The 25,778-nt window shown below is 42.5% G+C and overlaps 1 protein-coding gene across 21 annotated transcripts in view; it reads left to right on the top strand.

Annotated features, from left to right (window-relative positions):
* Nucleotides 1-25,778, top strand: part of GRAMD1B (GRAM domain containing 1B) — a 240,304-nt gene that overhangs the window by 52,732 nt on the left and 161,794 nt on the right. For 19 of the 21 annotated variants that reach the window (XR_004422118.1, XM_033098291.1, XM_033098283.1 and 16 more), the window contains exon 2: nt 20,305-21,088. The exons of the other annotated variants lie outside the window; for them this stretch is intronic. Coding sequence is in view for 18 of the 19 variants with exons in the window: in XM_033098291.1 (XP_032954182.1) it covers nt 20,715-21,088 (374 nt within the window). In the remaining variant the exon portion in view is untranslated. The remainder of the gene's footprint in view (nt 1-20,304; nt 21,089-25,778) is intronic. 21 annotated transcript variants of the gene reach the window in all.

Below are 25,778 nucleotides of genomic sequence, written 5' to 3'. Positions count from 1 at the left end.
ATATTAAAACTAGTGTTGTAACCCAGAAGGCAATAACTATACAACCAAGGGATCAGATTTTATTTTATTTTTCACAATAATTTGGTTAAGTTGAATGTGTAAATCGATGTGACATCTCAGTAATTTCTAAGAAAATAGAATGGAATGAGGGAAGAATTGTGGGCCCTGTTTTTCCCACCCTAAACTTTTGAGCCAGGGAGTGTTGTCCACAGGGCAATCTGAGAAAAGTTTGGCAGGATTACCTGTGCACTAAGGCACTGATGGGTAGTGAGCATTTATAATTACGTAGAACGTACAGGGAATCTGCTAGGGTGGTTTGGACTATCTCTAAATTGTTGAGCATGAGTTCATGCAGGAGAACCCTGCCTCCTAACATTAATGCTGATCCAGCCTATCAGTGTTTCAATTCTTGTCCTTTCCTATGCCAGACCTCTGAAGACTAGAAGTACTCTTTAGTCAAAAGCCCACACTGCAACTGAAAGTAGAATGCTACTTCTATAACATCCAGGTAAAGTCCAATATTTATTGTTTTAGAAGACTAGAGGTAATATGATGAGGACTGAGCTGTTTTGGGATGCTTGTCCACTTTTTAATTTTTTTTCTGGTATTTGCCCAGAGGCAGCACTGATGAGAGTAATCTTTATCAACAAACGGAGAAAAAGAAATTTGATTACATACTTTGATTACTTACGCATTTTCAGGTAGTAAAAAGACCTTTGAACTGGAATTAAGAAGACCAGGTTCCCAATACTGTCATCTTGCTTACCACAACAGTCCCAGGCAAACACTCTCAATAATTATGGTAATTTGGAAAGGGCCCACCTGGCTGGAAATCCTTTGCTTCTACTATGGGACTCAGGCAAGTCTTATAATTTTTCTGATCCTGCTCTCTCATCTACAAAGTAACATTATATCTATTCTATTGCCCTTACTGGTGTCTGGTAAAATCTGTTTCCCTAATTGGTGTATTTATTTGCGTAGAAGTGTTTCACTTACAAAAGTCTAGAGAGATACGGGTTTCTGTTTTGGCAGCTGGCAGCGGTGCCTCAGTGTTTCAGCTGATCTTTGAAATTCCCCATTCTTGCTCTTTTGACACTACTGAACATTTACATTGCTCACCTGGGGCACTTCTGGTCTTATCTGGTTTGTTTGCTCTTCCCTGTCCCCACACCTAGATAGGAGATTCTGAGAATAAGATCACTTTTGTTAACTGTTTATTTGTCTTTGTTTTTTTTTTATTATTAATTTATTATTAATTTATTGGGGTGACAATTGTTAGTAAAATTACATAGATTTCAGGTGTACAATTCTGTATCACATCATCCATAAATCACACTGTGTGTTCACCACCCAGAGTCAGCTCCCCTTCCATCATCATACATTTGATCCCCCTCACCCTCATCCCCCACCCCCCAACCCCCTTACGCTCTGGTAACCACCAAATTACGTTCCCCAGATTAATTTTCAAACCCCGTGGCCATCCTGTGGTCACCGACTGCCCTCCAATCCCCTCACCCTCCCCCCCACCCCCCACCCCTCCCGCCCATCTAGCAACCCTCAGTTTTTCCTCATTGTCTCCCAAACTGTTTCTGATTAGTTCATTCACTTATTCTTTTCTTTAGAATCCGCAAAACGCTTATTGTACAGGTCCTTTTGGTGCTGAGTTACTATAACACAGCCTAATTACCTACTGGCAGACATGCCTGCAGCCAATATAGCTCCCTGTACACAGTGTACCTGTGAGAAATAGGCCTTATTTCCGCCTTCAAAGTTGGTGACTTAGGTGCCTGAAAATACAGATCACAAAGAACAAACTAACTACGATAACAAAACCCACAATGAACAAACAGCAAAACAAGAGGCTTTAGAACATTTACAATCTTCTCTCTCCAAAGGTAGGGCTCTCTTCACTATCCTTCAGTGGTCAATAACAGGTGCATGCCTTACTCTCACTGAGTTTCAATTTGTTTTAAACTGTGGTGGAGTTAGAATTACTGAGTCACAAGATCAGATTTTAGAAACGGGTTCTCCATTTCCACCTTCTCCTGTTCGAGTCCACCGCAGACATCTCTGATTCCAATAAGGTCAGACAGGCCAGTGGGCAGGGCAAGGTCGGAGTGTTATGGTTATGAAGTCAGGGACCAGGCCCTCCGGCCCTCAGGATTTGGGGGACAGAAGTTTTGGGGACAAGGAAAAAGGAGTTAATAGAAGCAGAAGAAGAGATGGGGGAAAATGTGGAAGGATATCTTACTGAGAAAAGGAGAGAAGAAAAAAGTAGAAGAGGAAAAGGGAGTGAAGGAATCAGGATGGAGTAGAAGGGAGAAATATAAGGGCCCAAGGAAAAGATGTTTTCTCCAACCTCCTGCTGAGACAGAACAGAAACAAATATTTTAGAGCAAAACCAGCTGTGTCTAGATGTCCCTTAGATGCTCCACATGTGGCTCTAAGTTTGCCAGGGATTCATGACTTTGGAGTCCCCATTTCTCTACCAACACAGAACCTGGGTGCTGTTAGTCCCTGTTCCAACTGGCAGGGGCAGGGGCTATCTCCTCTTCTTGAGAGCTGGAACATCACATGCTTACTCAGGGTTTGAGAAAAAACAAGGAAGATCTAGAAAGAAGATGCTGGAAGAGAGAACTTCCAGATTACGTTATGTAGGAAGAGGCTGTGATACAGAGAATGTGTCATTAGAAATCAAGAGTTCAGGTTCCCCAGCTCTGCTGAGTGGCTTCTAGGCAATGTTTAATATTTTTTTTACCTATAAAACATACCTCCATCTTCCTGCCTACCTATGATTTATTGAGATAATGGACGCAATCCCTAAAGTGCCTTTTGTATCTCTATGGGATTTTCCACTGCCTTGTGTTTAAATATTTGAATAGCTTATCTTCTTCAGTAGATGTGTTCATCGAGAGCAAGATAATTTACAGATTCATCACCTATCATGGTACCTAGAATATAGCTGGAATAACAAATATATGGAACAGGTATCTAATAATTAAATAAAAAAAGAAGATGATGATTTTCTTTTAGCAATCCTGTAGGTAGATCTCTGGAAATCATAATGTTAGCTCTGAAACTGATCTGCTACTATTTAGGCTTAGTGTGGCAAGTGTGGGCTTGGTCTTGCTGGCTTAAGTTATATTTCTCCAGAGATTGAGAAGTACCTAGGGACCATTTGCCATCCCTAATTTTTTCATTTTAAATTAAGGAATGAATTTGATTCTGACTTTTTTCTTTTTAGATTAAACATATTTTATTTTAAAACAATTATTATGAGCAAATGAAATCTATAATGAAACCATTCTCAGGGAAGAAAAATTTCTCCTCTACTCTTCTAGGTTCTGGCTGGTTTAAGAATTAAATTTACATGAGACAGATTAACAGGAGAAGATCAAATTTAATTTAGTACATACAAGGGTTCCATAAGAATATGGGGGCCCAAAGAAGTTCAGACAATTGGGGCTTATATACCATTCTGAGCTAAGGAGAAGAGGTAAGAAGCTGGGACTTCAAAGGGGAGGAAGACAACTCACATGGAGATAGAAAAATAAATGTTTGGTAAACAAATATTTGCTGGGCCCTGCAGAGACAATGGGACACAGAAAGGATTTTGATCATATGGGCCCTTGCTAGGTTCCTCTTTATCTCTCATACCTAATTCATGTAATACTATAGTTATCTATGGTGATAGGTTCTTTTTTGGAACAGATTCCCTATCTAAATTCTTTTAGGCAGTTAGGGGAAAGGTCAAAGTTTCTTCCTGAGTCTTTTGTTTCTTAAACATAGTCACCCTAAACAAATGCCAAAGTGACATATTTTGGGATGGCAAAATCCTGCTCACTGATACCACTTAATATAACAGAAAATTACACACACACACACACACACACACACACACACACAAAATGTTGTAATTTTAGTGTATGTGCAATACCATTCCACTTCCAGTACAAGTATGCAAATAAATACAAAAATATAACCATTAGTGATTTAAATATATAGTAAACATATGTTTATATTTTTAAATAGTTGCCTTTTTCCTTTGAATGAAAACACCATGATTTCCTTAGTCATTCCTTTGTGTGATACTTTGTTTGTTGCCAACTTTTGACTGTTAAATAAACATTCTCTCATGCATAAGAAATAATTATTATTACTGTTAAAAACATTCTGAAGCAATTTGTTGAGTGCCTGTTATATGCCAGGCACTCTACTTGTAGTGTATCACTTAATTTTCACAACCCATGAAGTGTGTATTATTCTTCTCCTTCTGCACAGAAAGAAACTGAAACCTAGAAAAGTAAGTAGCCTGTCTAGGCACATAGCCCGTGAATATAGAGCTAGGATTTGTACTCAGGTCTACCCAACTCCCAAACCACTACTCCTCCAAACCACAAATCTCTTAGGAGCAGGATTGTAAGGTCAAAATGTGTTACTAGTTTATGGCTATAACTACATTTTTCCACATTGCTTTCCAAAAGCTTTGTGCTGTTGTATAAAGGCCCACTCCCTGAATATACTATTTTCCCCGTAATTTTGTCTGAATGCATTTTTTAAGCTAAGAAACTCAAAGACTCCACTCTTCTCTATTACCTTATAAGTACTGTTTTTAGACTGAATCCATCTTGAACTTGAATATCACCTGCCTGGAATGGAGCATCGATTATATCCTAGTCTACCCTGAGCTTATCTAGTCCTGGGCTGTCACCCTTACTCAAAAGTGGGGTACACATGGTTTCCTGCCCTCCAAACCAGCAATGGAGAGAAATTACACCTCCTTCTTTATTTATTATCAATCTCTTTTCATTCCCTTCATCCCTCTGAGAAATGTAGCGAACCATATTCTTCAAAATGAGAGAGACCTGGGACACTCTGCTATGATCTTTTCTGTGTTTCCCTCATTGCATTAATGGGAGTGCTGGGGTAACACATCTTAAGTAGAAAAGTGATCAACAAATATCAGGGAATGTAATTATGGGAGAGAGGGACGTTGGAAACTTCCAGAGAACTCAGGGACAATTTGCATATCCTATTTTTTTCCTTTGGAATTCAGGGATGAATTTAATGTTCCAAGAAACACATGGGAAGGGATCAGAAAGGAAATATGGGGTTCCCCTCTACTGGGTTGCTCTGAAGAGCTGCAGAACATGCGTGATGAGTGAAGTTCCTTTCTTGTTAGTCACTGTTTAATCAGTAAGTTTTGTCATTATGCTTCATTCGAAAAAGAGTGACTTTGAGGCTTGATCTTAGTTTTCTATTAAAATATCCCTACTTTTTGGACCCATGATGCCCAGGAGGGTCTACATGTCATGCACACGCACAGTTATAGCCTTTGTGCAAAACCCATGTAGCTGCCATTGCTATCACTCAGCCAGGGGTTAAATTGGTATCTTATTAATGAGGTTTGTTTGGGTTTTTTTCTCTTGTACCAGCCTCTTGTAAGTTTTAGAAATAAATGAGAATAGTTTAGGTCTGGTTCAAAGAGGATTTTCCCCTGCAGCTGATTTTACTATAATATATAGCTTAATATAAAACCTAGTGTTCTGAATGCAGTTAGGCTGCGAAGTGGATTAGGGTTGTTGTGCTTTAGGCATTTCCAAGGCATTAGTTGCAGCACATTGCATTAGCTTTACCAGTTGCTTCTTCTGTAATGAAAGGGATAGAAAGATCACCCGTATGAATAGAAGACCCACACGCCGTCTTTTAACTTGCGTGAAGTGTGATGGAGATGATAATTGAATGGCAAAACTGCTCTCCCTGTGGAAGCAATGAAGCATTCTCTTGTTGCTTTAGAATAGGCAAGTACAGAAATCCAAGATGCTGAGAGCTGAGAGTTATATTCACACTGGTAATAGTAATGACGGTAACGATAATGATCATAATTGTACCAACTATCACCATTTTCCACCTCCCTCTTCTCCACAGTCCTTAAAATAAATAAACCTGTATTTTAAGCTACTAGGTTGACCTCCGTCTTTCATCTCTTTTTTGTGTGAGAGTGGATTTCATACATGCAGACTGTGTGGCACTGGGTAAAGCAGATTTTTATAGTTCTCTGTGGTGTGTGTATTATGCGCCTGTGCAACCAGACATCCCTTGCTGCCCAAGGTACATTATTACATTAGTCATGGACATGTGATGCTTCTACACACAATTGCAGACATAAAATAATACGATCTTGGATTTTTCTTAGCATTTAGTATGTACTAGGGGATGTGCTAAGTGCTTTATGTGTATTATATGGCTTATTTCTCACAAGCCCTTGAGATAAGCTATGGTTATCAACCTGATTTTTCACATGGGCTAACTGAGGTACTGAGCGATTAACTAACTTGTTAATACATGGTGGATACAGGATTTAAACCCAGACATTCTAATTCCAGAACCCTTGCACTTAATTGCTAGGTCATACTGTCTCCTGTAAGTGAAGAAATAGATGACTATTATAAGCTTAATATAATTAGAAAGTGTGCTGTAAATGTCAAGGATATACAGATGTGTTTGCCAAGCTTTGGGAATCCATATGTCCAGGGTATGTATCTGCAAGTACCATATTTACTTGCAGATTGCAGAGAATGTCCCCAACAGGTTCAGGTTCAGTCTCTGCTTGAACACCTCTGTGGACCTCTGATCTCAAACAGGTCATGTGATGGATGTTAAGAATTCATATGGTATTTTGTACAAAGCACATGCAATAATTGTGTAGTATGGGTGTATGAATGAGTTATCAAATCAGGTACCAACTCAGGACCAAGATGCTGGCATTAAAGATGGAGATCATTCCACACGAGAGGAGAGACAAAGCTAAGTAGCGGAGAGCATAAGCTCTGGCATCAGATTGTTCAGTTTAAATCCAAGCCCAGCTGCTGATTACTTGTGTTTCTTTCGATGACATTTCCAAGCCCCATTTTTTCTCATTTGAAAATGGGGATAACAACTGACTCCTTAGATTGATTTGAAGATTAATTGAGATTATGCTTGATTCATAGTAAGTGGGTAGTCAATGTTAGCTAGTCTTACCATGATTATATTTGGACATTGGTCTAATTTAAATAAAATTCTCTTCCACCTTCAGTGAAGAACCTGTGTAAAAAAGTTGCTCTTTGTACCATTTCCCCTCAGAAAACAAGCAAATTGCTCCTGAAACCTGAGCCAAACACTTACCCATATAAGGTATTTAGTGCCAATAAAATGGAAAACAAATTATTTTGACAATGCACTATAGGACGCGAGAAGGCACAGTTAGTAAAACAGTAACAGGAAAGATAAAGTCGTTTAGTGTTTAGAAGTATGTGGTAATCTTCTGTAAGTCAAAAATTGTTCTTTTTTTAAAATTTATTTCTCAATTAAGGTTGACATACAATATTATATTAGTTTCAGGTGTACACTATAGTGATAAAACTGTTCTTAAAATAAAGTTTATTTTTTTTAAGTACATAGTAATGAGTTTCTGGATTCAACTCTTCTGTAACTAATGAGTTAACTTCCTCTTTTTGCACAGCAACAGGCTAACAAAGGTAGCCATAGAGTAGACACTTCTTGAGCAGATTTCCTTATCTATAAAATGTGGGGTTGGCTTCCTCTAAGGTATTTTTCTGCTTTGAAACTCAAATCGAATGAAGAGACATTTAGGGGAAATTAAATTATGGCTTAATGTTGGCCTTATAATCAGGATTGACAGATATCCTGTGGACAGGAAACCATGAAAAAGGATGGTTATTTTCTGGAGTGCACAGAGCACCAGACCTGAAGTGGGCCTGGGCTTCCCTGAGGGGAAGTTGGAATTTGCTTACCTGGAGATCTTTGAAAGACTAGAATAAAATCCCTTCTCTCAGAAATGGTTAAGCTGAGATCCTCACCAGGAAGAGAAAGACAGTTGCTTAACTCCAATTCTGGTGTTTTCTTAAGAATTGATAGATAAGCAGCTGTTTCCAAATGCGTTCATTGCTCCCCAAAGATCCACAGCCCAAACACCCTTACCTAGGAAACCTGAGCTTTTAGTTAATCAGAAATTCGTATTCTGGGAAAAGAGCACTATAGTCCCAGGTGGCTTCCCCTGTGACCTCCTATGTGATGTAAATTGAGTGTGACGTGATAATCTAAGGGAAACTAGGATCACCGTGAGCTGTCCCTGGGAATGCTGCAGGGCTGAGACAGACGACATTCTTCAGTGTTGGCCTTTCCAGAAGGACATTGCACCAAAAGAAAGTAATTGCACTGGGTGCCTCTTCAAATCTTCTGACTTGTTCTCCCCGCTCACCACTCTGCCACCCATCATTTCTTCATTCACAGATGTTTACTGAGCATATATAGTGTGAGGGACAGTGATCTCGGTAACAGGATGGCAAAGATGAATGGGACATAAATCTTGCTTTGATGGCATTTGTAGTCTGAGGGGAGGTGGAAATTGCACACTAGTAATTATGATACAGGGTAGAAAATGATGTGTTGAAAAGCAGTGGGGGCAAATAGCTCGAAGGCATTTTTTATACTAGTAAGGATTGATTTCAATGAGTATGGAGGACATTCTCAAAGGAGGAAAGAAGGAAAAGTCATAAAAGGACAGACAAGTAGAAAAGAGAGTAAGAATATGTGCGGACTTGCTACAGTACCTTGGAAGCTGTGGAACAGTAAAGAACTTTAGACTTGGAAGTGCCCTCCGAGGTCATCTGGTCTCAGCCTCACCTTGATGTGAGAATGTCCCCAACAGGTACAGGTTCAGTCTCTGCTTGAACACCTCTGTTGGTGGAAAACTGTCCATTTGTTTTTGGATTAACAGTGTCTGGTCACTGAAGGAAGTGGGTATCCCTAAGAATGTTTTGTGTGTGTGTGTGTGTGTGTGTGTGTGTGTGTGAGAGAGAGAGAGAGAGAGAGAGAGAGAGAGAGAGAGAGAGAGAGAGAGAGAGGGAAAGAGAAAGAAAGAGAGACAGAGAGAGAGACAGAGAGAGAGAGAACTAGATTTTCAGTATTCTTGTGGGGCTCAGGACAGTGGGACTAATGCATGCTGACTGGTTGTTCTTTGAGTTAAGCAGTGGAGCTTTGGTTATGGTGGGGATAGAGCCTAATGTCCTGGTTCCAAGGTCCAAGGATGCACATGCAAACTTGCACGGACGGGGTCATATGAGCATGCCTTCAAGAATGAAGACTTTGCTCTGGCTAGCAAGATTTGAGCCACAGACTTCCTACATCTTGGAAACAAGTTCCATCTACCTTGGAAGCCAAATTAGAACCCGAAGACCACAGAGAAGTTAGTTTTAAAGGTCTTTTAGTGTTTTTACTAAGGTACCATTTTAGCAGAGGGTGACATGCCTCATTTTAAGCAAACCAACTTAGTGGAGCCTGGGCTACCCCATTTGTCAGAAGAGTTCTGTGTTTCCTCCTTTGTGTGCTTGAAAGAACTGCTTAGAGCAGTGTGTAGACAATCCTGAATAACAGGAGCCTCCTCTAGCTAGGCACCAGCACTTGCAGAGCCCTGCTGACTCCCTCAGAGCTACAGGTTGACTTCCTGACAGGTAAGAAGTATTAGAGACACTTGGATACACATTAGGAATTAGGGCTACATTGACATTATTTGTTACAAATGAGAAACAGCTTAGATGGCCTGAACATGCCATGAAAAGTATTTCCTGCAAGTATTTCTAACAAATGAATTCTAAATATTTGGGATAGCGTTTCTTTTTAAAATATTTAGCATTCAATAGGAACTCCCAAAAAATTAATATTAACTTTGTGGCATGTTTTAGTTAGGGAACAAATAGAAACTGACTGAATTAAACAGGGAAACAAAGTATATCAGTTGGCAGAAAATTAATTTATTTACCAAATTGCAAATCAAATAAAAGTCTTCACAAAAAGTGACAGAGGGAACCATTTTGAATGTAGCTGAAAATATATGTTCTACAGGAAGCTGAAATTGAGTAAGACAGTACAGTGGTGAAAACTCTGGTTTTAGACACAGAATACTTGACTTTGAACCACATATTGACACCTAAAGTTCTTAATCAATCTGGACCTCAGTTTCCTCACTTCTAAAATGGGTGAAATGACACTTACCTCAAAGGATTTTTATGAGGCTTAAATGAGAAAATATGGTGTCTGGCTCAAGGAATCATAGGTGAATCTGAAAATGTTTAGGACATTGAGACATTTCTAATCTATTCCTGACTGAAGTAGATTTTTCATTTGGTTCCAGTTCTCATTATTATATATTAGCTTTGAACTGAAAGGGTAAAAGCATGAAAGTTGATTATTGACAAACATACTTGTATTAAGTAGTGATGGTGTTCAAAAATTGTGTATAAATCAAGTAATACTTAAAATGCATTAGGGGCATTCCCCACATAAAGGGGTTATATTTGTGTAAAGCAAAAAAGACCTTTCCAAAAGCGAATAACCAGTCTGTTATATCTTTTGTGCAAATCTAAACATCCACATGTTGGGATTAGTTCTAGTGAGGTATTTGTGTTTGATTAACTTCTGCTCTGTGGGGGCTTATGAAGGAATTAGATGCATAAAGAATGTGTGCAGACAAAAGCAGAATGAGGGTTTGGGCTCACTGGTTTTTAAATTATTATTTGAGGCTAAAATACTAATTCCAAAATAAAACTGTAAGTAATTAAGGTAGAATTTGACCAAAAGATGTTTGATTTACAGAAAGCAATTTCAGTTCCAGCTTTATGACCCTGGTCCAAGATTATCTTGCCTGTGCCTCAGTTTCTCATCTGTGAACATAGCACAGGGTGGGAGAAGGATGAGCATTAGACTAAATATCTAATGTTTCTTCCAAGCCTATAATTCTATCATCTAAGAAAGGTCTATTGCTCATAGAATTTTCTGTCAGAGTTAATATTTGTCTTCCAAAACTACCAGCTTACATCAAGGGAGTGGTTGAAGGTATGGAAAATAAAGTGCTTTCTTTTCCTGGAAATACAGAGAAACAAGATCTCTGAATGTGTAGTACGCTCTCTTCTGTGAAGTTCTCTCTGGATCAAGATCTCTCTCCTCTGGGCTCATACTGCATTTGGTACATTCTTCTACTGAAGTGGATTTTCTTACCAAATTTTAGAAACAGAGAAACAAGATCTCTGAATGTGTAGTAACATTTCATGTTAATTTGGACATTCTAAGTTATTCAACAGGTGGCTTCCCTCTAGAGTGTGCCTTATTTATGTTGATTAATTTAATAAAAATATTCACACATGTAAAGGAACAATCTATTTTAATGAATCCTTTTTGTAAAACAAATGATTTGTATTATATGAATGATCCTTCCAACTCATGTATTTTAAAACTGCATTTTCATACACCAGCATTGCTTAAAGCAAAATAGACCTTTCCAGTTTATAGACTCAGAGACCTCAGAGATCACTCAGCATAACTGATCCCCAAATCCCAATTTCAGGGTAGTAAAATGCCACGCCGTCACTGAATTGAGGCGAATTGTGAGGGCAATGGTCCAATCTCAGCTCCTAGAGGAGAGGTGGGGGAAATGTAAGCCTTGGCACTTGCCACTAATGACAGCTTGAGGGCAGAGTGCATCTAGGGCTGAGGCAAACAGACTATTTCTGAAAAGTGGGGACATTCGACAGTGTGATTTTCATCAATGCTGGAGCTCACACCAAATGCAAAATTGTACAGGAATGAATTATTTACAGTTACTCCCTCCAGATGCATTCCTCTCACAAAGATGAACAACTCAGGTGTGGTGGGAATGGTTATCCAGAGCTGGGTTACAGAGGCCACCATTGAAAATCCTCCTCTAGCTCAGCCTTCTTCAGTTCCTCCTATGTCATAATAAAACAATTCCCATTTTTCGTTTGAAATGGTATGTAAAAACTAATATCCCTCCGGTGCTTGGGAAGTATGCTGTTTTATCTAATTAAAACAAACTGGACAATTTTTACAGTTTCAGCATTATATCTCAGGGTGGTAAGTTACCACTCTTCTGCTCAACCCTAGAAGCAATTAGCAGCATGCTGCTCAAAGCACCTCAGCCTCTCTGGATCCTGGTTTGCTTGCCTGTGAAAAGTACCTACTTTCCTGATTTAGGGGAGGTGGAATAGTCTGAGTTCCAGTCAGAAATACAAGGCTCAGGAGGTGGTTTTAACATTTGAAAGGGATCATTTTCTAGAGCTTTGGAGTCATTCTCTTTGAGTGAGTTGAACTTCCAGCTCTTTGAGTCTTGGTCTTTGCATCATGCAGAACCCTTAATCATCTATGAAGCCTTGCCTTTTGGATGTGATCTGAGTTAAAATCTGTTTAAAAAGAAAAAAAAAAAAAAAAAAGAACAAGTCCCTGTGCCTCCATTGTCTAATCTGAGAAACAGAATGAACAGTGGAGATAAAGTGATGGTTGGACTAGATCTTTGAATTCTCTGTTCTGTCATTCTGAAATTTTGTGATCACCAAGATGTAAATTTTTCCAGGGCACAGACTTGCTTGTGTCCCCGTTTTCCAGCACCCAGATCATGGACTGCTCAATAAATACATGTTGAATGGGTGAATGAAAGAAGACTAATAGTAAATACTATCTCTTGCTCTCAACCCTCACCCAACTAAACATTATGATCCAGTCAAACTGTTCTTTTTGTAATTCCAAGAAGACACCATGCTGTCTTTTACAGGTTGGTGCCTTTGCATGTGTGGTCCCTCTGCCTGAAACATGCCCTCGTTGGTCTACCCGGAAAACTCCTCTGCTAACCTTTAACGTTGGATAGGTACGCTCTCTTCTGTGAAGTTCTCTCTGGATCAAGATCTCTCTCCTCTGGGCTCATACTGCATTTGGTACATTCTTCTACTGAAGTGGATTTTCTTACCAAATTTTAGGTCTTGGGTTGGTTTACTGCCTTCCCCCGGTCCCCGCCCCCCAACACCGATTTGAAAAAACTGAGGCCAGGGTCATCTTTAATAGGCATTCAAGTTATTTTTAGGAATAAATGAATAGTTTTACAGAAACTCTTTAGAGTACCCAGTATTATGGTATGCTTAGAGTCTGGGCATATTAAATACTTTTTGATTGATTTGATAGATTACCAGGTACACCATGAAGCTTCAATTTTCTTAGCAGATATAGGCAGAATTTCATTTTAAATGGCATAATCACAGTCAATTTTGTTCCTTTGAAACATACATCTACCAACAGTAAAAGACGCACATACACACACACACACACACGTAACATTTCACAATCTAATTTCAGGTCCTACAGGAGTGTTTAACACATAGTAGATGCTCAATACTTATTTGAGAGCAAAAAGATATCTCTCAGTCCTTTTAATTCCTGATTTCTGGAAAGAGCAGTTTAATCTTGCAGCCTCCATTTATTCATTCCCTACTTACCCTTTAACCTACAGCAATTGCGTGTGTTTTTTTTGTTTTGTTTTGTTTCTGTTTTTTGGGTTTTTTTTTGGTAGCTCCACTGAAATTGTTCTCTCAGAGGTCATCAATGACCTAATTACAAAATATAGTAGAATTGTATCTGTCGACGAAAAAACATCCAGCCTAAGAGAAAGCATATAAGAGTTTATTTGAGTCAAACTGACGACAATTGCTGGGAAGTGAAATCTCAACGGGTTGAGAAAATACTCCGCAAAATGGTGGTTTGCAGCTTATTTTATATATAGACTCAAAGGAGGAGGATTACTTGAAATTCATTGGTGGTAGATTAGGGGGGTGGGAGAAAGCAAAGCGGGGAAATCCCTGGGATTGGATAAAAGTAAACTGGAGAGACAGGTACTTCTTTCACACAGGTGGTACAGGACAGTTAATAGTTTACTTTTTACAGCACTAGAGATGGTCATCAGGGGACAAGAATAACAGTGAGGGATTCTGTAGTTTCCTGCTCTGGTCCAGAAAAAGGGATCACTGGCAATCCAAGGATGTCGTTTTAGGTGCAAAAAGACAGTAGATAGATTCACTTAAGGTGAAGATTGACTATGAAGGAAGCTCCACGCTAAAGATGTGACTTCCCGCCATGGCACACCTTAGTTATGATTTTTTTTCTTTTTTTTTATGTTCACACCACCTTATGTGGTTATTTTCAGTTTCCTGAGTTTGTCACGTTTAACATGTGGTACCTTTTCCGTCCACATGTCTGTCTTCCTGCTGCCTGACTTCATTACAGCGTTTGGCATCGGAGTTTTAAAGTTTTAAAGGCCCTTATTTGAATTTGTGCTCATCTGCCACTTGCTTGCTGTATGAATTTGGGCAAGTCACCTTCTAAAATCTCTCATTCTCAAATGGAGCTTCTGATATCTATTTTTCAGGGTAGTTGGGAGGGTCAAATGGGATTTTGTGCATGTTGCACGCAGATCAGTGCCTGGTCTGCAGTAGTCATTCAATAGATGTTGGCTCTTTTCCTCCTTTGACTTCCCAATCATTACTCATTCTTGTTTTCTTTCCAATCTACATCTCTGAATCAATCTTCATAGAGCTTTACTTTGCCTTGCCCACCTCTCTCACTCCACATTTTTCTCCTGCCCTATTTCAGATTTTCTCCATCTCTGTCCTGAACTGTTTGCCATGCATATAGTCAATATTCCAAAAATATGGACTGATTGAATAATAGTCCCCGAATTGGCCTCTGTGTGTCGTATCTTTTGCTTCTCCCCTACCTATTTCACACTGTCATCAGAATGGACGTTCTTCAAATACAGGTCTACAATGTCACTGCCCCTACCCCCACCCCCCTAAAAATACTTGAATGGCATTCCTTTGTTTATAGAATAAAATCTAAACTTTTAACACTCACCACACCCTGACCCTCTTGTTTGTCCAACCTCATCTCCTTTTGTGTCCTTCCACATGCCCTGACGTCTCTCCCTGTTTTCAAAAACTCTCCATGAGTTTCTATTCCTCAGTGCCTTCACTCAAACTGTTCCTTTATTCTACAATGCCCTATTCTTCTTTTCTACTGAAATTCATACTTTGTTTTAAATATGAATTCCTCCATACAGCCTGCCTAGACCACCTCTTTCCCTCTAGTTAAAATTTATAGATCTTTTCATTTACACCTCATTTGCACTTATATTTTGCACTGAATTAAATCTGCTTTGCTAGACTGTGTGCTCCAATGCACACACTGTCTTATTTGTTTTGATGTATCCCTGTTACTTACTCAGAAAGGAGGCTCACCCAATGCCCTAGCTTAACAAATTCTTGTTGAATTAAACTGAATTGGAAATCAACATGAATGGTCCTGTTTCCTAACAAGGGTATTGTAAAGGAGGCTTAATTAGATATAACAAAGACTAACACTTCAAGAGCACTTCCTGTGTACCAAGCACTGTTCTTAGTGTGCCACACTGTTCTAATGCTCACAACAACCCCAGAAGGGAGATTTTTACAGATGAGGAAACTGAGGCACAGAGAAGTTAAATAACATCTCCAAATCAAACAGCTGGTAAGTGGTAGAAAGGGGTCTGAGGCTCAGATAGTATGCCTTTGGGTCTGTGCACATAATCATTAGTGAGTAGTGCAGATAGTATTTGGGGAATTTTCCGAGGAAAGCAGGAGAATATGCAGAGCATGCCACCTGTCTTCCTTGCACAAAGACTGTCCTTGTAAGATTTAGAGGACAAGAAATGATGTTGGTCTGTACCTCGGTATCTTGGTGTCAGGAACAGGGGCAGCCAAATGTTGTGCAAACATTCTTCTTTGACTCTTAAGCCTTTTAATGAGCAATTAAACCAGAGAGGTTTATCTAATGACAGGCCTCCTGAGGTGACGTCATTGCTCACCGTGGCCCCTGCTGAAGGCTAGCGGAAATGCTGTGGCAACCTTGTGCATTCCCCACTGTTGAGAGGTTTCATCAGCTCTCTGTCCTCAGGAACTGAGATTCCATAAGTCTTGCAGCATTTTCTCCCTCTTCCTCAGAAGGAGAAGCTGGACATGCTGGCCAACCAACTGTGGTTTCATTTAAATTGGTTTCACCAGCACTGTCCACCCTCCTCTAGCCACACAAATTCAGTGCTTTCCTCTGACTTCTTCAGCAGCTTGCTCTCCATGGGGAAATAAGGTAGGGATTAGTGGAAGTAACAGAAATGAGATACCATGGGAGGCATCGATGCTTATGCTCTCCAATTCTTTCTCTTGCCCCCTACTCCCCATGCCCACCCGGTTCCTTGCCCCATCACCACTCTAGTGATTGATCCCTGTATTTGTCTTTCACTGTGGAAAATCTTAAAGCTGCTTGTGGGTTTCATGGAGGTGCTTAGTATCCAATAATCAAAATGTCTGGAACAAGAAATGTGTCAGTTTAAATAAACTTTGTCTTTATTTAAGTAAAGGCATAAGTAAATGTGTTGTTGACTCACAATGGCAGGGTAGGGACTAGGCCTTTAAGAGATAATCTCTTTCCTGTTACTGCCTCTAACCAGGCTCCAGTTACCTTTAGAGATGTGCAGAGGAAGTCACTCTCTAACCATCCTGGGTCATACATTCCAGTCCTTAACTGGCCTTACTCTCAGTAAATGTTTATCATCTAACCTGAATCTCCCACACTGAGCACCACACAAACTCATTTCCTCTTGCTCAGCAACAGACAGAGAGCTAGAGAATAATATCTGGCCATCCTTCATTTTGTATTTGAAGACAGTTAATAACTTTCCTCCCACAGCATTGTTCACATTTTATCAGTATTTCCTGAGTCCCCAATAGCCACAAGTTCCACTTCAGGTCTGCCCACTGCCAGCTTGCTTACCTGGAATGGGGGCCAGACCTTGGCTATTCTGAATGTTGTGTGGGACACAGACTCTGAGTCCTAACCGTGGGGGTGGGGGGAATTGTGTGTCTTGTGACAGCAGTGTTGGAGGGTACATTCCTGTCTGTGCTCTTGGGAGCTGTCTGCCCTTGGACTCCCTGGGCCGGTGGGTTGGTGGGGGCCTGCCCCTTTTGCCTCACACTCATGTGGATGTGCACCAAGGAGAAATCTAGCTTCATAGCTGCTTTTTTTCACTTATGTTCCCTCCTGGAAGTTTCAGCTGAATAATGGACCCATGTAGTTTCTGTGCCTCCAGAAGGAATAAACAGGTGTTGGGTGTCTTGTGTCTGTAGGGAAAGGGAGCCTTAACAGCTGAGAATAAACAACAGTTGCTTGGTAATTTGAGCTCCTTGCATTTAAGTCAGAGGCCTGGCAGCTGGGTGGGGGGAGGGGAGGGCCAGGTTGTGCTGGCTACCACCTGTCTGAGAGGACAGAGGTGAGGCCAGTTTCACAGAGAACCAGGAAGTCTGCTGAGGGCCAAATATAGAAGAGAGGTGGGGAGGGGAGAGGCTTAGTGAGGAATGCGGTGGCTGAGATTCTAAAGCAGGTCCTGGAAACTCTCTGGTCTTGATGCTCTCACACCAGTTGCTTTGGCAAATAGTTTTTCAAAACTTTGCACTTCCGTTTCCCCACTTGTAAAACAATTGACATGTCATTTTGTGATATACCAAACTAGTCAGGGCTGGAGCTACAGGAGACCTGCTTTCCAGAGCTCATGCATTTGATGAGATTTCGGTGGCCTCTAACTGGCTTCAGAAGACCCAGTTCAAGTTTTGGCTTTGTCATTGATTACTGTTATTGTTACTTATCTATGACCGTAGATACAGTGATACGTCACTCCTAGGTTTCTGGGAAGATAAAATATTACGCATGAAAGCCATTTACTACATGAAAGCCATTTTACTAAGTGTGAAAGTTACTATACAAACAAAACATACAGGACAATGGAGAGAATCAAAGGAAGGAGAAAGTTCGTTCTTCCCTCAAGGTACTTATAGTCTTAACAGTAATGATGACTCGCAGTTGTAGAGCATTTCATTTTTCAAAGCAGTGTCCCTTTTATCATCTTACTTGATAGTGCCATAGTAAAAAATAAACAGAAAAGGCTGGGGGGAGGGGTTTTGAATAGGGTTTTAATGCATGAAAAAGTTATGGCTTGGAGCAAAGAAGGGACCGTAGGTAGAAGTGAACAAGGGCAGTGTTCACAGACTTCGGGTACTCTGGGTATCTGCTTCTCAGCCAACTGTAACCATTTCAGATTGAGTTTGGAGGAAGTTTTTCCTCAGGCCAGGTGAAATGTAAATAGTCATTGTCAACTACTACTGTGCCTTGGGCTTAAATTAAATCTCATAGGAATTTAGATTTTAGGTGCAGAATCCATTGTGGTTGGAAAAAGTGGCTGAAGTGTGTGAGAAGAGAGAGCTAGCAACTATTCTTCCTTTTAAGAGGCATACATTTAAATTCAGAGGGCTCACCATAAACTTTAGTGGGGCTTGCTCCCCTGTCAATCTTCCTTTCCCCAAAATATCCGTTGAATCTTTTGGCCCCTGTATTGTGGAACTTCCTAGTTTTAAAAATTTGTTTGTTTTGTTTTTTAGCTGCTAAGTGCACGTAGCATCCCAGAGTCCCTTCTCTCCTTAAACACCTGAGACCCCAGTCTCCTACTTCAATAGCCCCCTCTACAGGCAAGTCCTTGAACCGGGAAGTTATCAGATCCCCTGCAGAGCCTTTGTCCTTGGAGGAAATCCAAGGCAGTAAGCATATCTGTGGTGCCTTCGTTTAACTCCGGATCCTGAAGTTTGGGGTGACAGTCCAGCCTCCTTGTCATTCCTGGAGCTGGAAGAAGTGTCCTGCTTCTTGCCAGGTCTGACACCTGATGGGAAGGGGTTTCTCCTTCCTGTGCCACATCCGGGAATTAAAATAGAGTGACACTAAACCACCCTTGAGAAAGCCAGTGGCCGGATGTGGAGACTCAGAAATAAGATGGACCTTATGTTCCTGGGAGTCATTTATGGGTAGGCCTGGCCTTGGCTTTTAGGCCCCAGCATCTTTCTCCCTGAGCAAAAAGTACTCCCCTCAGTTTCCCCAGCCTCTTGGATGTTGTGCCATGTCAAGATGCCTTGAGCTCTCCTCCATGTGTCATTGCAGGGCAAGATGGACCCATGGCCAGCTGTCACATGTGATGTCTTGGTAAACTGCAGAAACCTATGTCCTTGCAATGAGTTCTTGTGATCTCTAGGGATGTGTTTTTTCCTCAGTTTTGGGACAGCTGTGAAACGTTCCCACGAACATCTCACTGGCAGAGAAGCTGGGCACTGGCTCCAATTGGAAATTAGACTCACAGAGGAGCAGAGAAGAGTAGGTGAATCAGATTGTGGACTTAATGGTGCATTCTTTTGTGCTCCTCCCGGTCTATTTGAAAGCTAGGGTCTCTATTTCAGTTTTCATTTGCAGAACTCTCCAGAGACACAAATGTACTGGGCTGGGAGGGAGGAGAATGGGTGACAGATACAACCTCTGCTGGAGCTAGGCTGGTTTAGACTCAGTCCTGACACAGAGTGCTCAGTAGGGTGCACCACTTCTAGGGTCAATCTGTCAGTGGTACCTGGGTCTCCGGAGTGAGGGGAGTCAGCATAGTTAGGGACACTACAGGACTGACCCAAAATTCCTAGGTTCCATGACCTGCGGACATACTAGACTTTTTGTGACCCAGTGCATGCAGGAATTGAATCATTCCCCAGGAACACAAAGGGAGCACCCTGTGCGCCCTGGAGATTTGCTGGATGCTTACCCTGTAATTTGATTCTTTGCTTGGGATGAAGCTATGGTATTGACAGGAATGCTCAAGATGTACAGGGATCAATCCCTTTTCCTTACTGGTCCTGTGCGTCCTGTGTCTCTGAGATCCTATGTCTGTCTTTCCTTGGTATGTCATGTCTGCTGTCTCAGCTTATTCCACAGGAGAACTGTCCTTTCTTCTCAGCTTCTCATTTTGGAAGCAGCCTCCAGGAAACTAGCTGTCTCCCTCTGACTATGCCTAGGCTTTTTGTGCCCCCACCTGCACCCCAAATAGTTCAAAGAAGGCACCTTTTTAAGGAGAAGAGATCCAGCGGGAAAAACCCCCTAGTTTTCCCTCAACCATGTATCATGGGTGGCCTTGGAGAGTGAGGACTGAATTCCTTGATTCCTCCCTTCCGCCTACCCACCCCCTTTTCTCCCAGGAAAAGCAGGGAGTGAGATTAATGAGAGCTGCCTGGCCAATCGTCGCTTTGAGAAAGTTTGGTTTGTGCTCCTATTTCATTAGGCTGATTGGAGCAGCCTTAACTCGGAGGTAGAGTCCCTCCCAAGGGAGTCCGTGTACAGTTACACTAGCTGTCGCTGCCAGTGCCTGCCCTTTCTGGACAGATATGACCTCCCCTCACACCACCACCCCCGCCCCCCGCTCATTTTGTTTGTTTTTATCCAGCGTTTCCCTTCTCCTCTTTCTCTCTTTCCTTTTCCTCCCACCTCTGCCTCTTCCTCCTGCTCTCTGCCTCCCTGCAGCACCGAACCAGCTCTCCAACGTGGTCTACCGCACGCAAACCGTTGAGAGTTTGCTGAGCCGCCCCCTGGGGCCGCGGGCTGCGAGTCCCGCTAAGCCACAGACGCCAGCGAGCGAGGGAGAGCCGCGATAGAAAAACGAGCGGGCGCGCGCGGGGAGCCCCAGGAGGGCGGCCGGGTGGTTGGCAGGCGCGCACCGCCGGAGGAGCCGCGCGCGGAAAAGTTAGCCTCCCGGCGGCCGCGCGCCTGGCTGCGCCGCGGGCCCTGGCACTAGCTCCCCGCGGCGCTCCGGAGAGGAACTTGATCTTCCTGCAGCTCGAGCCGCGAGCGTTACCCAACGTGAGCGGGCCGAGTGCCCTGGGCGAGGGGGGAGCAGGACGCGGCCGGCGGGAGCGCAGCGGCGACGCGAACCCATGCCGGCGGCCAACCTGATGGAGAACCTGCAGCTGCCCTCCCTGCAGGTGGCCGGGCCACAGGGCGCGCCCGAGGGCAGCCCGGTATGGTCCAGCTCGTCTACCCCCACGCTCCGCCGCCGGCGCTTTAAGATGCATCGCACGAAGAACGTGCACGAGCAGAGCCTAGAGGCCGGGCTGACCCGGGACCTGCCCGGCGTCTTGGCTCCTGGCAAGGAGTTCCTGCAGCTGCCGGCCATCGAGATCACGCCCTCCAGCGACGAGGACACCCCGTGGTCCAACTGCTCCACACCCAGCGCTTCCCCGCGCCGAAAACGCTTCCTCCTCCGCAAGTGGCTGAGGGTGAGGGAGCGGAAGGAGTGCAGTGAAAGCAGGTACGTCTCTGTTCCAACACCGGCCTTTCTTCCCCTGTCCTCCCCCCACTCCCCAGAACCGTCCGGAGCCCAGGGCATCCTGGCGGAAACTTCGAAGGAAAGCAGGAGCCCTTCACCCCAGTGGGCTTCAGGCAGTGCTGCACCGGGCACAGGGGCTATAGTGGCACTTAGGCTTCCACTCTTGTCACCCATCTCCCCAACCCATGGCTAGGGGCCAGTGATTTTAATGTATGTGTAATACGTTTGCAAGGGGCTTCACGCTGCATTCCGTCTCATTTGATCCTCACAGCAAAATGAATAGTAAAGACTATGGCAGGTAATATTATTGTGCCTCTTTTATGTGCAGGTCATTATGGTGAGCACTTCAGGGACTATCTCCAAATTTAGTCCTCACACAAACTCTTTGAGGTAGATATTACTATTATTCCCATTTTACAGATGGAGATAGCAGAAGGCTGGAGAGGTGAAGTGGCTTCTTCACTTAGATTTATATTTCTGTATTCCATTTCAATTTTTATTATTTTATTTTTGGCTGTACCAGGTTGCCTTTCCTGGCCCACATATCTAGAAGAGGTGGTGGAGTTTTCTTTAGAGTGAGTCACATTTCCTACCACAGAGAGTCTTTAGATATCTATCTAGGCCTGGTCCGTGCCGCTATGGTGTGTGCCAGCAACATTTTTGCCTGAGTAAATGTGGCACCTGAGTAGTGGGGGAAGTTCACTTTCCCTATGCAGGGAATCAGTATAGAAAACCGTAGGGCAGCTCCACACAGCGTTGGCCAGGAGTTGTTTTTGAGCCAAGCCCATTGCCAGGTGGAGGGGGCAGTCCTCACTGGTTCACTATGCCATGGACCCCATCCACTTACTTTCAGACTCTAGGGCCCTGTTTCTTAACAGTCGTCTGTGCTCTTGTGTGGGGCAACTGAGGGATTGGCCACCTTCCCTGGGACTCCTCCTCCCAACCTATTCGATTTCATTTGTTTCAATTCACAAGTACTTGTTGAATGTTCTTGTAAGCTCAGTCTGGTGTCAACTCATGATGATGTGCTCCAGGGGGAAGTGTGGGGGGTGGGGGGCATCTGGATAGGATGAGGGGATATGGGAGTTGAAGGAGGGTGGGAGGAGAGTTGGATAAGAAATTAAGACATGAGTTTCACTCCTACTGAAGAGATAGAACCATTGGAAGACATATACTATGTGTGCCATGTGGTAATGATTGTACAAAAAGGAGGAGAGAGACCTATGGAAGGAAGATACTCAAACGGGGACAAATACCAGATAAGCAGTAGAAAACGGTAGGAAAATTATGAGGTTGGGGCATGTGATCAGGAAAGGGAAACAATCTGGGCAAAGGCATAGATAGGAACAGAGTGAGCTATGTGTCTTTGGGGGGACATTGTGAATCAGCGAGTTCATGCATAGGATGAGCATTCTAAGCCTTCCAGCGTTTCTCTTTTCTGGGTACAATGACTGGATGTGGTTCTCCCTGCAGGTGCAGATGCAGACCTTTGTTCTGGGACTTTTTGTGGATCTGGGGATAACAATTTTTTTTTTTGTCCTGCTGCCTTTTCCACAGTGTAGAAGGCACTCTTGGTGGGAGCTAATCTTGAACTAAAAGTTCATTATGGTTTGTCAGCTTTCTTTTTTAAATGCGAAAGACCTTAAAAGAGACCGTCTTTTGACCTTGAGATTCAATCATGGAAACTGAGGACAAAATATGGGGAAAAGAGTCCTACATTGCTGGCCAGCGTGGGGATGGGGTGGATTTGGTTAGATTTAAGGAAGGCTTCCCTGGTTCTGAGAGTCGTCTAAGCATGCAGTGGAATCCTCATTTTTGTAGAAGCAGGGAATGAATGTACTCTTAAAAATCAGGAAGTATTTTCACTTCCTATGAGTAGTTTAAGGCAGTTCTTTTAAATGGTGGTTTGTTACATTAGAAGAATATAAGCATATATGCAGAAAAAGACAGACTGAATTTAAACCCAAATTTGTCTGATTCAAATCTCTACTCTTAATCACTGATATACTGCCTCCTGTTGGAATCTGTCTGGATTATGGCTAAAACACAATCCTGTCATTTTCAGGCCTTAGAAATGGAAGGCTTCTTGGAAAGAAAAGAACCAATCAAGTGTAAATGCCCAACAAGATTCCCTGAGAGGGAGGTGGCATTTAGAGGCAGTAGAGTTCTATCATTTATTAGCTGAGGAATCTTGAACACCTCACTTCACCTCTGTGTTTCAATTTCTCCATCCGTGGAAGGGATATCTGTGGGTTAATGGAAGGTCTCGAGTAATACATGTGAAAATGTTTTGTAAACTTCTCCTTGCTGTGCACGGATGAAGGACTATTGTTACTGTTCTGTGAGTGTCTCACGGGTGGAGTGGGTAAGTGCGTGAGAGTAGGAAGTTATAGACTCACACGGCCTGGAGCCACACGCGGACTCCTCATACAGTATGTGATTTGGAAATGGTGGTTGGAAAATGGCTGCTCTGGCTCGGATTAGAGGAGATGAGCATACCAGGCCGTTGTGGCATCTTCCCTTTTCACGTTCCCCACCCCAAATCTACCTGTCCACATTCAGAGAATAGCACCTTTAGGACTGGAATTCTCTCCGATGTGGTAGGTGGCAATGGGCTGAGAAGGCCGCAGCTTGTGGATTTTAACTGTGCAAAGTTGAAAATACAAAGAGGATCATCAGACCCCTTTCTTCTCTTTAACCCTGGGAAGAAAAAAGTGGAGAAAATGGTGATTAGCATGGTTTTGGGATTCAAGGACACAGCGATCCAGCATTGAAATACTCCAAGTCTAATCATCTCTGGTTCATCTTTGTCTCTTCACTGTCTAATACTATACTTGGCCTTGCATGGTGAGCCATAGATATTTGTTGGTGAATAAATTAATAATGAGTGAATAAATGACTAGTTTTTCTATACTGTTTGGAATGGAATTTTCTTTATTCATGACTCAGGGAAAATTTCCTGGAAGAGATGAGTCCAGAGCTGAGGTTGTTTTTCTTTTTCTTTCTCCCTCCCTCCCTTCCTGCCTTCCTTCCTTCCTTTCCAGAGCTGAGGTTTTCCTTTCTTTCTTTCTTTCTTTCTTTCTTTCTTTCTTTCTTTCTTTCTTTCTTTCTTTCTTTCTTTCTTTCTTTCTTTCTTTCTTTCTTTCTTCTTTCTTTCTTTCTTTCTTTCTTTCTTTCTTTCTTTCTTTCCTTTCTTTCTTTCTTTCTTTCTTTCTTTCTTTCTTTCTTTCTTTCTCTTTCTTTCTTCCTATTTTAAATTGAGATGTAATTTACATACCATGGAATTCACTCTTTTTTAAAGTGTACAATTCAATGGTTTTTAGTATATTTACAAATATGTGGAACCATCACCACAGTCAATTTTAGAACATTGTCATGACCTCAAAAAGAAACCTGTACCCTTTATATATCACCCTTAATCCCCATATCCTTCATCCCCCCAGCCCTAGACAACCTGGAATCTACTTTCTGTAGAGGCTGAGTTTTGAATGGGGACTAAATGCCTATTGATGAAAGCACTTTGGGTGTTTTGGCTTGAAGATGGGAATGGATGACCAAGTGTGGTCTTGATGAGGGATGTGGAAAAACGAGGGTGGGGATGTGATGGGCTGACAAACTATGATTTATGTGGAAGAGTTTGAATTTCAATTAATCAGTCAGCCATCAAAGATGCATTGAGATCCTATAGACAGTGTGCTTTATATACAAAGAGGATTCAGCTCAATGGGGAGCCACTGTAGGCTCTGGAACCTGGGAGATAACATACTCTGAATGGTATTTGAAGCAACTAATTCTTGTTCTGTGTGAACTGGGTGGTGAGGTAGAGGCCAGAGCCTTGCACTGTTCTTCCAGTGGTCTAGCTGGGAATTGTTTTGTTAGCCACCATTTAGCACAAGATGGCCCTGTTATTTTTTGCTGCCATGTTGCCTCCTGAGCTCCTTGAATAATGCAGTTTGAAGTTGACGGGGCAAGCTCTTAGGATGAGCACCTTCATGTCTCCCGAAATCCCTTGGCCTTAACTGGTTGTGATGATTGTTCAAAACCCCATTTGAGTATCAGAGTCCCTCTCTTGGATTATGGCAAACTCATAAATTGAATTGAGCCATATCTTCCCGGATGGCCTCCTGTCGTTCTTGGAAGGGGGAAAGGAAAGCTGACATGGGGCAAGTAAGTAGGTATGGATGTCTAACTGTAGGGCACACAGAAGCACTTCTCTGTTTCTCTCTCACCCTTTGTACCACCTTTTCCCTTGGCTGTTCTGTCTCTTCTTCTATATAACATATCTACCTGTCATGACTGCTCACAGTCTAACAGCCTGGCAGCTAGAGAGTCTTGTCAACCTGGAGTCTCAGGGTTTCTGCTTAGCTCCACATCTGACCTCAGATGGTGCCTCTCGCTGATTCTGCCCAGCCTGGTAGGCCAGGTTACCTATCTGGTGCTAGTCTAGCTGGTGTGTGGGTTTGCAGGTAATGAATATACAACATTGGTATATTTATCTGGATTCTCCATCCCCTTCCTCTGACCTTTAGAGCATGTCTTGCTTCCGGTTTCAGCTCAGTTTCCAGGGGAGCAGGGTGATCCAAATGCTGTACTGGTCAGCTCTGTGTGTAGCCTGCCATGAATGAGGGAGCATGGGAGAGAGAAAACTCTTTCTTAACACAGAGCATCAAAG

Source organism: Rhinolophus ferrumequinum, chromosome 25, assembly GCF_004115265.2.
Source record: "Rhinolophus ferrumequinum isolate MPI-CBG mRhiFer1 chromosome 25, mRhiFer1_v1.p, whole genome shotgun sequence".
Classification (NCBI taxonomy): domain Eukaryota; kingdom Metazoa; phylum Chordata; class Mammalia; order Chiroptera; family Rhinolophidae; genus Rhinolophus; species Rhinolophus ferrumequinum.
This window is presented reverse-complemented; position numbering and strand designations above follow the sequence as displayed.